The sequence below is a fragment of the Protopterus annectens genome, chromosome 11.part0 (assembly GCF_019279795.1).
Source record: "Protopterus annectens isolate FY-2018-M chromosome 11.part0, PAN1.0, whole genome shotgun sequence".
Classification (NCBI taxonomy): Eukaryota; Metazoa; Chordata; order Ceratodontiformes; family Protopteridae; genus Protopterus; species Protopterus annectens.
The window spans coordinates 316,685,940-316,699,516 of NC_056745.1; the positions used below are offsets into that span (position 1 = coordinate 316,685,940).

The window sequence follows — 13,577 nt, forward strand, 5'->3', positions numbered from 1 at the left end:
TATTAGGAATAAGCCTGAAGGTACAAAACATTTTTATTCCTAATGTGTTTCTATGGCATGCATTTTGAGCACAGCACTCTGTCTTGTTTGCAGCTCTGCTTAATGAGTGGTGAGATTATTCAGATGAGCTCTCAGCAGAACATGATTTTTGAGGTCTTGGATTTAGAACAAGCATCACCTGCTACTGTCAGTAGGTAGGTGTTGACAAAAATATGTTGATTTTTAATCTCACTGTTTCATTTTCTGTTTTCTTTGCTCTGCTTTCATCACCAGTACCCTGTTAGCAAAAGCCCATTAGTGGCAGCCTTGCAGGTTCCTACTGTGTGTGTTTACAAGCTCCCTGATGCAGAACTTCAGTAACTCATCTAGCGAATTACATGTGCCTTAAAAGGGGAAGTTGATGTTGCTGTTCAGTGCATTTCACATTTCTGGTAAACTCTAATTTGTAAATCATACCACAGTCTGTTACTTTTATACTTAATTATGCAAACTGGACTCTTCTTGAAAACGTACAAGTGTTGCTAGTCCTTTTCCTTTAAATGAAATGATGTTAACCAAAGCCTTCACAGAATACTTGGTGAAATTACATGCAGATTACAGAAACCAGACGTAGGCCCTATATGTAAATCTGTATCAAGTAGTGGTGCGTGTCCTTTATTTAGTGTTGCAGTAAATATAGCTAATTATTGTATGTCTTTTCTCATCTGTACCACACACCTAACCAGCAAAAGTTCTTAAATATCTAACCCTACTTGTCTGTGTGTTATATGGCAAAAGAAGTGGACACCTAAACAATATTTCACCTAAGGTATGCACCCCAAGGAGACTGAAATAAGACAAAGGGACACAAGGGGAAACTGGAAAACTATGATATATTTATATGAAATTAGAAGTATGCATTCTATTCCTTTTGTCATGGTGATGACAGCTGACATGTTATAATGGCAGATGTGTTGGAATGGATATCCCCATAGATTGTGTATGTGCAATGTGTTGTTGTCCTTTCTAGACATATTTTCATGATTTAGCTTGAGACGATATTAGTCACAATAGTAGCACTGTAGAATACTGTCCTGGAAAAAAAAAACTAATAAAATAGCTTACATTAATAAATCTGCTAATAATAATACATTACAAACCACAGAACACATGAAACATCAGCATCTTTATATACTTAGCATACTCATATACATGTCTAACAACTACGTATGTAACACTACTAAGGTATATCATTGGGGACCAGCAAACTACCTTAGATATAAGTTTGGGAACTTTGTAATTGTTATTTTGTTATTTGTGCAGTATTCATACCTCTCAACTGTCCAGATTTTCACAGAATGTCCAGATTTTTGCCTCATGTTTTTGGTCTGATCCTCACAAAATTTGTGGTTTTCTGCCATATCACTGGGGTGATCTCAGGATTGAAGTCACTAAACAACTATATACATTTGAGTTTCAGATTTTAAATCCTTCAGAAAATGCAGCTTAACACAAACCCTATTATTCTATCACATTTCTTAGTTTAAAAGAGCAATATTTAAAATCTGTCCCTATTTTTTGGCCATAATCTCCCCATTATCTCAGGCTTTGTCCAGATTTCTTGCAGAAGAGGTTGAGAGCTATGGCAAGATTCCATTTATTCCATGCCTGTAATAGGAAATAACAAAAGCGTTATAATGTACTATTGACCTGTATTTTGTTTACCCCTCAGGTAAATAAATGTAGAGAATTTTAACTCTTTTTTTTTTTTTTTTTTTTTTACTGTAGAATTCTGCATAAAGCTGTATGACTTCTTTGCTTTGTATGTACATATGCTAATATGTTTGTCATTGTTACTGGAGATTTTCTCCCCGGGCCTCCACTGAAAAGAGGAGTCTTTTTAGGCCCAGTGGACTTCCCCGGTCATCAAACTGAAATAAATAAATAAAATAAATAATACTGTAATGCATCATATGTACCGGATTACTTGCACTTTGTAATGCTAATGATTTTGAGTGTAGATTTTCAGCATAGACTATATAGAAATCTGTGTACTTGGCATAGATGGAGAGACCTACAACAAGTGTTTTTTTTTTTTACTCCTAAGGGGTGTTATAGTCAATATTGGAGAGAGAATAGACAAGATGACTTGTATTCTATCATTATTATGCTATGGAGTCCATAGGTCTAAGAATAAGAATTTAATATCTGTGTTTGTGGTCTGTAGCTTATAATGAGAAGTATTTGTTTTAAGAGAGAAACTTAATAAAACTATGGATCAAGACATCAGTTTACTCACTGCCTTCTAATCTTTCTGACTTCTGTAACAGCTTTCTGTACTTCCTACATCCTCTTAAGAAATAAAATACATTAAATAATGCTTATGAAGCACAAATTAGATATTCACAATGCCAAGCAGTGCACTGACTAATAAATGTACACAAAGTAAGTGATTCATACCTGTAGATCACAGAAGAACTAAATTCTAAATACTGTAAATTGCCCCACAACTAGAATCACATGCTTGCCTTTGTTTTACCTTGCTATGGATAGGTATGTTTCAATTGTTGTTGTCATCTGTAGGGTTCTGCTGCTGCTCACAGGGCCACAGTGCGACTGTGCCATGATGATTGGACATTGTGTGATCACATTTATAATAAAGTTATATAATCAAAATACTTTAGCTGAGCTGATCCATCATTGCAGTGCAGAATTATTGGATGAGGGAGAGATGTAGCAGCAAGAGTAACAAGACCGAAACAGATGAGCTCTAGTTTGCCCAGCTTATGCAGATAAAGTTCAAAGTGCATGATCTTCCTAAATGAAGACCAGCCTGTGAAGTAAAACCCTCTTATATTTACTTTTAATAGTTAGCTGATCATAGTATTTTAGAGTCAGAACTCACCTCTCAGCTGTTAGTGTGTCTCATTCAAAGAGATAGTTCCCCCTACCTTGGTGAACTTGGGAATGTATCATTTTCAAATAAAGCAACTTGGCTAGTATTGATATTTCTGAAGTGTTTCTCCTCGGGTTGCCACTGAAAATGAGTCCCTGGCTCAGTTGGACTAACCTAGTTAACAAATGTCAATAAATAAATATATCTGTATATATCTGTCTATATATATATATATATATATATATATATATATATATATATATATATATATATATATAATGTGGATCTATGTCAAAATGACAAATTACCATAATGTCGACTCGTATAACAGCGAAATTACATCAATGAAAATACTTCCGGAGCAGCGTATTTCACCTTCAGGAAACTAACCACTTGGCCACCAATAAATAAAACACAAACTGAAACAAATTAAACAAACCAAAGTGGAGGCTTCACCCCCCGCACACCCCCTAACTAAATATACCAACTCCAAGAGCACATTACAGTGGAGAAAAGGACAAAGTTCACCATGGTGGCCAAGTATTTAGTTTCCCAGAAGCGAAATATGCCATTCCAGGAGCTTGTTTATTTAAATTTTCATTGAAGTAGTCTTGCTGTTATGTGAGTCAACATTATGGTAATTCATTGTACTGAAGGGAATCCATATATTTATATGTGTGTGTGTGTGTGTGTGTGTGTGTGTGTATAATTATTGACTAAACTGTAATTTATTAAAATACTGAAGCTCTTAAAACAAGTTAAGCAAAATGGATTAAACTCCAAAAAAGTCTTTCAACCAACAGAAATGTGTACCCAGGTGTACATTAATGACCTGAATAAATATGGATTGCACAGAAGTGTTTGTCATTGGGCCGGATTTATGAATGTTTGCACGGAGTGCAAGTAGAGTGTAGGAGTTCACGGCGGCAATATGTCTGCCGTGCGATCCAGGTACAGCCAGCCGGGGCGTGCATGAGAGCTGCTAAAGCTACTATTGCATGGACAGCGTCATGGTATGCAAATTACCTCATTTGCTGATGAAAGCTATGCAAATTAGGTAAATTTGCAATCCAAGAAACACTAACCTGTCTGTGATTAGTGTTATCTGCAGAAATGTACTCCGTTGGTTACGAAGTACTGTTCTGCAAATAGCTAAACGGAGCTATGACAGCTCCAAATAAAGGATGCATACAGTTGAGGAAGCATGTCAATGGCCAAATATAAGGCCATTGGCATTTATAAATGTTTAAAATGATTAAAATCTAACTTTTTATTTTTTCCCCGATCTCCGATGTTTAAGCATAGCGCAGCACAGCGCAAACATGCAGCGCTTTAAAAAACAAGAAAATAATTTAAAAATAGCCAAAAATAGGCATTTTCACTAAAAAGCTTATCCTGCCATGCAGGTGAATGGCAGGCTGAAGACAAAATGGCCACTGAGCAGTGGTTGCTAAGGGGGGAAACTCAGTGAGAGAGATGTAACCATGCATTAGTAGGCAATCCTATGCAAATGAGGATAAGGATAGTGAATCCCAATTTTCCCCAGCATGTGAGCCATGTCCCAAAAGTTTAAGTGTAGGAGTAGGTGAGTAGTAGAGTAGAATATAGGTGACATCATGACGGGTATGTCAGAAAGGCTGTAAGCTAATTGGAGCACAGTGGCTTGTGTTTGCCCTGAGTTGCTCAGGATTGCAAGAGGCGTGCCTACAGTTGTCCTATTTGAAAACCTGAAACGAAAGGTGCACACTGCTAAAATATCGGAAATTTCTTGCAAACGTGCACACAGCACGTGTGCTCGTGTGCACGCGTGTGCGCTTGTTTGCGCTGGGCTGCCCCGGGCGGAAACAGAAAGGGAAAAGGAAGGAAAAGAAGTAGTAGGAAGTTAACCAAGGAGAACTAGCAGAGCTGCCAGGTGAAATATATCAGAATCAGCCAATTACACAGGCAGCAGACTATCCCAGCCCAGCATAGCACTTTAAACTCTGCAAACAGCATCCCCCCTACTTTTCCCAAGAACTCTGCAACACTGCAGTATACAAAGTGTGAAAGCTTAAAAAGCTTAAGTCAGACAAAATATTAGGGGCTGCTCTTGCTATCATAAACCAACATGTGCAAGGTGCTGAGGGTGGTGATGTTGTGAATGCTGCTGAGCAACCCACAGTGAGGAGACAGAGAAGAGTGTACAGACCCAGGGTAACCTACCAGTGGCTACATGAGCTGGAGATAGTGGAGCACTATAGGGTGGACAGAAACCTTCTGCAGCAAATTGTTGAGCTGTGCCGGCCACGCCTCACACACAGAACCAACAGAGGGGAACCCATCCCAGTTGATTCCAAGGTATGTGCTGGCATAAGAATACTAGCTACAGGTACCTTCCAGAGACCAACTGGTGATATGATGGGGATTTCACAGGCATCAGCATCCAGGGTACTCCACCAGTTCCTGGATGCCATGTCAGCACATGTTGGTGACCACGTATATTTCCCCAAATCCCGTGAAGCATTGGCCAGCAATATATGTCTTTTCCACCAAATAGGAGAATACCCTGAGGTAGTGGGTGCAATAGACTGCATGCACATATGCATCAAAGTACCACCCGGTGAGCGGGGTAGGGTCTACATCAACTGCAAGGGCTTCCCCTGCATCAACTGCCAGGTCATGTGTGATGCCCAGGGCATAATAATGAATGTGTGTGCTGGCTGTCCTGGAAGCTATCACGATTCCCACATCTGGCATCTGACACAGCTGTACCAGAGATTTGCCAATGGGGACATCCCTGATGGTCACCTAGTGGGAGATGCTGGATACGCACTGGAGCCATGGCTGATGACACCCATCAGGAATGCACACACGCACCTGAACAAGAACTCCATAATGAGGCACACGCACAAACAAGAAACATAATTGAGCGTGTGCTTGGGAAGCTCAAGTCACAGTTCCGGTGTCTGGACACATCTGGTGGAGCCTTGCAGTTCTCACCAACTACATGTACCCAAATTGTTATGGTATGTGCCATGCTACACAATATGATCCTGTGGAAACAGCTTCAGCAGGAACAGCATGGGGCAGGGCCAATCAGCCCTCCACCATTGCCAAGGCCTGCACAGGCACAGCATGACTCGGAGGAGGAACAACCTGAGCCTGCCCCAGTAGGCAGAAGGAGGTGTGCCCAGTATGCCCTGGCCTTGGCCAAAAGGCAATGCATAGCACATACACTGACTCAGTAGCAACCCTGGAAATGACACCTCTTCCTGACTCACACATACAGTAAAAGGGATGCCTAACTTGACACTACCTGTTTTGAAACATGTATAGGGAGTGTACTATGTGCATCCGACATAGGCAGCCCTGCAGCACCACCTGAGGCATGAGTGCCCATTTTAAGCAATATAAAGCACTGCAAAGCACATTTTACCAGTATTGAGCATATTTAAATACAATTGCATGTAGGTGCGCACAGCGCTAACCAACGCAACGTCGGGCAATCTCGGGCAATGTTGGGCAATGTTGGGCAAAGTCGGGCAAAGTCGAGCAAAGTTGGGTAAACACGCTCACACCTGCTTTACTGTTCCTTAACCAGTCAGGTCTGCCCAGCAGGAAAATAAAAAGCAGTGACAGGGCTCAAACACAGGATACTGTGCACTATAGTCACAGTACTGAACCACTAAGCCATGACAGCATTTCACTGGCACAGACACAACTTAAGTCACTCACACATACCAGTTGGGGGGGGGGTCACATACCTAACAGTCACAGCCAGCAGGACAATTGTAGACAAACGCAAACACAAACAAATGCTGTATCATGCCCTCTGAAGAGGCATATGAGTAACCTCCCCCCAGGCCTATGCAGACAGATAACAGCAAGCCAGGCAGTGTGATGTGGGTTGGGTAGGCTATGAAGTCACAAACTAATATGTGTAATTGGAAGCTAAGGTCTGTAGTACAGTGGTATGCCTCAAGGCAGTATGACAGGCAACAGTACAGACTGAAATGGAGTACCTGACATAGCAGTGCAGGCCTAGCAAATGTGTATAAGTGTCAGGTGTACCCCTCATCCTATGTACACCCACAGTAACAATCAGGTGTGCCCCCCTGGGTAGAAATGTACAAATAATAGCTGTCCCCCCTGTATGTAGAAATGTTGATAAGTCTATGCAAATTAACTCATGGAAGCCCTGCAGGCACAGAGTGCTTCCTGTCGATGTGCAACATAAAGGTGAGCCCTGAAGTAAAAACCAACTTGATTTTTCACACACATATAGTATATATGCCCATAGTGGGCATGCTCACACACAAACAAATTTAGCAAATTTCATTCAGCAACATACTGAAAGGTCATACTGGGCATGCTCACACACTTAGGCCATGTCTGAGTACAGCAGTGGGCCACACATATCTGGCAGTTGCAGTTCTTACTCCAGACACTTGTCACTATTCACCAATCCTGCCTTGCGCACACAGTGATATGAAAACAGACCCATATAATATATTGGACCCTGTCATAATCAAACTATGTACTACAAGTACTTAAGTTGTTCAAAGAAAGTGAAAATCCAAAGAAGATCAATAAATCTCCTATCAGTATCATCAAGAAACAATGAGCACTCCTAACATTATCCAAGCCATTCTCAGGCAAAAATATTGCCAAAGAGTCCATAGAGAACCATGAAGCTTTCTTTCGCTATGTCATAAATATCAATGTAAACTCATATATGTTCTGAGTCAGTGCAAAGTGTAAATGAATACATGTACATGACTGACATTGCCAACATCTTGTCAGACAGGTTCATACATATTTACCCCCCACTGACAAAAGGGCCCATTACCATACCTGGAGATTGTGAAAACCCAGAAATCACATATACAATGGTTAAACAGCTCTATCCAAACCTAAAAACACAGCATCTATGTGATGACATGGTTTCCCTGGCTGTGTCATATGTGAACTCCAAAACAAACAGACCCTGCACCTGAACAGTCTGTTGAGACTCACCCTCTGTACAGGATATGAAACTGTTGAATGGGTTACAGCAACATTTGGCACACTCCACAAATGTTGGTGCACAACAGACCATGGAAACTATTGTCTTATAAGCCTAATAAGCCTGATCTGCAAGGCCATGAAGTCCATCATTATGGAACTCATAAACAGAGCTATTGGGAGCCTACAAACACCCAACCCTATCCATTTTGGTTTGGTCAGGGGTAGATCATGGTTCCTAAACCTGCTAGACAGTTTTCATTGCAGTTGCCCAGGACATACATCAATGAAATGAGCTATACACGGCCTACATAGACCTTGAAAAGCCCTTTTCCAACATCCCCCACACATGTCATATCCACAAAATCAACAACCTGTGCATAAACACATATGACATCTGATGGATTGCCATCTGGGGCACAGATAGATCCCACAAGGTAAGAATTGTAGTCTCCCTGTTGGACTGTAAGCTGGTAACAACTGTTGTCCCCATGGCTCATTCCTGGGACCCCTCCTGTCTGGTGTATACTTTTCAGAAATACAGTCAAACACACGAGGGCTATGGTTAGCAAAGTTTGTGGATGACTGCAAAAAGGTTGTCATAATCGATGTTTGGGACAACAGAGACATCCTTAAAAAGGGTCTTAGTCAGACAGATGTGGTGTCAAAATGATGGCCTCAAGCTACAGTCATACAAATACCACATAGGTGCCAACACCCTAAATATGGAGGTAATAATAAGGGATCTATGGACACATGTGGATAGTCATCTCTACTTCCAGAAACACATTCACAAAGTGGTTAGAAAATCATGCTATGTGTTCCCTCAAATTGCCAAGGTATTTGCATGTAGGTCAAAGGAGGTTCCCTCTACTCATCAGTCATCAGACCCATCAGAGATTATCACCGCACACTTGCGATGAATCTGACTAGGCACCTTCAGCAGCTGGAAAGACCACTGAAGTATCTCAACAAGAGGATTACTGGCCTCAAACAGTTGCCCCATGCAACAAGACTGAAGTTAACTCAATCTGTACTCTGTTGCATACTGTCTACTCAGGCGATCTCTGCCCAACAGACAGGTCCATGTCCAATGCAGAGCTGATGTACATGTGCTATCTGAAGTAAACCCAAGCTCACTGTGCCACATGCTCTAGGGATATCATCATCAAAACAATAAATAGAACATGTTGGAGGGATACATTACTAATTCACAGACTTCCCTTGCTTTGGAACAGGCTCCCAACCTACATTAAGCTGAGTCCCTCACTGACACTCTTCCAGAGGAGCCTTGATGAGTGTATGTGAAACTGAACTGTCACATCATGGATCACTTCATCAGCTCTACTACACAGAGGCCTAGGGAACTAACCCCATGTGTGGTGATAGCTGCACACTCTGGCCATACTAATATATGCCTTCATGCAGATAGCCTATTACCTACCTATGTACCTATATATATGTAGGGGGAAACACAGTATAATAAGCCAAAGATGGATGGGCAGAGATGTGTGTAAGAGGGTGACCATGACAGGGAGCGATCCAGGACTGTCCCACCCAGCACACATCCCAATGGCACAAAAGACATGAGGTGCACATCTCACCCACTGTACATAACAGCCACCAGTATCTGTAAGCATTACAGTTTATGTGGTCCATGTGCCTGCTGTACAACATGACTGTACAATGAAGTACACATCTACTATCTGTAGACATGTACCTGTCACATAGGTTCATAGGTATGTAGTAGACTATCTTCACAAAGGCATATATTAGCCTAGGCAAGTTGTGCAGCTTTCACTACCCCATTGGGTAGTCTCCTAAGCCCTAGTTCTAATAGTTAGTACCCTAAGCCCCTTTCTAGTGGGGTTGCTGATGTGATGCCTGGCATGAATTGACTGTTTCCCATCCACTCATCAAGGTTGCTATTGAAGAGTGTCAGCGAGGGGCTCTGTCTGATGTACATTGAGACTCTGTTCCACAGTAAGGCAAGTGTCTGGGATGGTGCTCTATCCCACCAGCATTCTATGGGTATATATCCTGTAGAGAGGATGTAGAGAGAGGTGTAGGTATCCTTGATGAATATGGATACATCCCCACCCTATGTGCTATGATCCAGGTTCTGATGCTGGAAAGTATGGAATGAGTAGTATCTTGGTAGTGCTAGTGTGCTGTCTGGACCCTTGAACTAGGTTTCTGTTACTGCAAAGATATCAATATTCTCCATACTGAGAAGTGCCTCGAGTGTGTGCATTTGGAGGCTGAGACTTCTGGCAACGAGTAGCATTTAGCTCACTTTGTGGTTATTTGTGTTGGTTACGGGGTTTGGTTTGTCCTGAGTGACCGGTGTTCCACACCTGAAGTCAATGCCTCATTGGTCCGATCTGACCATAAGCTAATTACCCTACATATCCACATTCTGCCCCACCCCCCATTAAGGAAACCATGTTAAAAAATTTCATCAAAGCCAACTTCATGCTTCTTAAGACAGAAGTGGTGAACTTCAGGACACCCATGCAGATGGACAATACAGTTACGACTACTGAATCCTACACAATTGCACTTTATAAGCACTTACATGAGTGCATGGATCGTGCTATCCCAAACAACCAAGACGCTATCCTCCAAGAAAAGGAAGCCAATCTAGTGGCCCCCTGCCATAAACAAACTGTACAACAGAAGGAAGAAACTGTTGCATAAGAGGGTAAAATCCCATGAGTGGAGGAGCTCCCTGGTCAGTCTCAGTAAGAAGCTGCGATCCCTGATAAAATCCTCCAAAGCTAGTTACGAAAACAAAATCACCACTGATTCCAAAGACAACAACAAACCATTCTATAGCTGTGTCAAGAATCTCAATGACAACACTCAGATCTGCTCTGAGTTACAGCACAATGGCACTAAATATACAAACCCAACTGATATTGCCAACATCCTGGCAGATAGGATCAGTGCTAACTTTACCCCCCTCTCACCCATGAAAGAGCCCATCTCTATACCGGAAGAATGAAAAATTGCTGTCATCACGGCTGCACAGGTAAAAACCACTCTCCAAAGCCAGGAATACAGCATCCATGGGACCATACAACATCCCAGGCTGCGTTCTACACAAACTACAGAATGAACTGGCACCACACCTAAGTACCATGTTCAGTCATAGCCTCACCTCAGGCTTTGTACCTGCTGAATGGCTCATAGCGACAGTTATCCCACTACACAAGGGGGGAGCCACCACGGACGCCAGGAACTAGCGCCCCATTAGCCTGATGAGCCTGGTCTGCAAGGCCATGGAACGTATTAATGGAACTTATAAACAAAGACATTGGTAATCTCCAAACTCTGGACCACAACCAGTTCGGGTTTGTAAAAGGCAGATCATGTCTCCTAAACCTGATAGACTTCTTTGAAGCAGTCACCAAAGCCGTAGACAAGGGTAAGGTAGTTCACACAGCCTATCTAGATCTTGCCAAGACTTTTGACACCATCTCCCACTCTGGAATTATAGATAAACTCACTAAACTAGGTATAAATCCCTATGTCACAAGATGGGTTGCCAACTGGCTCACTGACAGAACCCACACTGTGAAAGTAGCAGACTCCAAATCCGACTTCAGACCAGTGACAAGTGGAGTACCACATGGTTCAGTCCTGTGTCCTGTCCTGTTTGGTATCTACTTCCCTGAAGTACAGGCTAACACAGAAGGTCTTTGGCTAATGAAGTTCCCAGATGACTGCAAACTAGGAGCCATAATCAAAACTACTAACGATGTGGACATCCTACAAAAGGGCCTCACTAAGACAGATGCCTGGTGTCGAAGTCATGGCCTCAAGCTCAGTGGCAGAAAGTGCATTGTCATCCCCTTTGTTAAAAACTCTGTACCCATGAACTACAACATAGGCGGTAGTATACTTAACATTGAAAGTGTGATAAGAGACCTTGGGACACAGGTGGACAGCAGTCTCTCCTTTGATAATCACATCGCCACAGTAGTCAGGAAATCCTTCTACGTGGCACACCTCATCACAAAAGGTTTCTCATACAGAAAAAAAGAGGTCATTGTTCCACTCTACTCATCACTCATTAGATTGGCATGTACCTCACAAGATATCTACAACAACTGGAAAGCCCGCAGAAATACCTCACAAAGAGGATTACTGGCCTCAAATACATGCCCTACACAGATCGTCTCAAAACACTCCAGCTTTACTCTGTCTCATATCGCCTACTCAGAAGTGATCTCTGCCTAACATACAAAGCTATGTCAAACACAGAGCTGTTGGACATGCTCCACTTAAAGAAATCCCAATCCCTCCGAGCTTCAGCCCCAAAACCTGGACCGAAATACAAAAGGAGGGGGTGTATCCATTTTCATAAAGGATACCCACACCTCCAGGTTAGTGGCACAGCACAAGGCCTCAGAGACCATCCAAGTGCAACTAACAGTGGGCAAAGCTGCTTATCAGATTGTAGCCTGCTACAGATCACCTACCTTGTCTCAGGACCCTCACTCAGCATTCCTGAGAACACTGGAAAATATAACGGTTCTACCAAACACCATGATATTAGGAGATTTCAACTACCCAAACATTGACTGGGAGAATTACTCAAGTACAAACTCCTTTGCCCAATGGTTCCTAGAGTTTATAAACTCAAACGCCTTGGAACAGCTGGTCACCACGCCCACTAGAGGTGACAACATATTAGACCTGATCATCACCAACATGGGGGATCAGTGTTCCACACCAGAGGTAAACCCCTTACTGGTAAGATCAGATAATAAAGTAATCCCACTGGACATCCACATCCTGACCCCACCCCCAATCAAGGAAATCACTGTGAAAAACTTTTCAAAAGCAAACTTCACACTTCTAAAGACCGAAGTGGAAAGTTTCAAAGCCCCCTTGCTACAGGATAATGCTATCCAATCCACAGAATCCTTTACAAGTGCATTCTATGAGCATCTACATGGATGCATGGATCGAGCCATCCCAAGTAAAACCAAGACTCACTCCTCCAAAAAGAAGAAACCAGTCTGGTGGTCCTTGGCCATAAATAGGCTATACAACAGAAGGAGGAAACTACTACATGATAGAGCAAAATTCCAAAAAGGAAAGGTGTCACTGATAATTATTAGCAAGAAACTACGATTGCTCATAAAATCATCCAAAGCCAGTTTCTAAATAAAAATTGCCAAGGAATCTAAAGATATCTACAAAGCCTTCTTTAACTGTATCAAACATTTAGGTGGCAACTCTCAGATATGCTCTGAGCTACTGCTAAATGGCAAAAAATACACTGATCCAACTGACATTGTCAACATCCTGGTGGACAAGTTCAGTGCAAACTTCACCCCTCCTCACCCCCAAAAGGGCCAGTGTCCATCCCAGAAGAATGCAGAGCCCCAGACATCATGGACACGCAGGTAAAAACAGCCCTCTCCAAAGCTAAGAACACAGCATCAATGGGACCGGATGGTGTCCCAGGCTGCATCTTACATGAGCTCCAAAAGGAACTAAACCCTCACCTAAATTCACTGTTTAGACTCAGCCTTACCACAGGTTATGTACCCAAAAAATGGAGTACAGCAACAGTCATCCCGCTCCACAAAAGTGGTGCCACAACAGAACATGGGAACTATCGCCCTATAAGCCTGACCAGCCTGGTCTGCAAAGCTATGGAGCGAATTATCATGAAACTCATAAACAGAGACATTGGGAACCT

At 42.3% G+C, this 13,577-nt stretch overlaps 1 protein-coding gene across 1 annotated transcript in view; it reads left to right on the forward strand.

Annotated features, from left to right (window-relative positions):
* The window catches only part of LOC122815364 (dynein axonemal heavy chain 3-like), a 4,921,723-nt gene that overhangs the window by 2,153,404 nt on the left and 2,754,742 nt on the right, over positions 1-13,577 (forward strand). Inside the window, exon 33 of the mRNA XM_044087818.1 lies at positions 94-194. Within this exon, the coding sequence (XP_043943753.1) occupies positions 94-194 (101 nt within the window). The remainder of the gene's footprint in view (positions 1-93; positions 195-13,577) is intronic.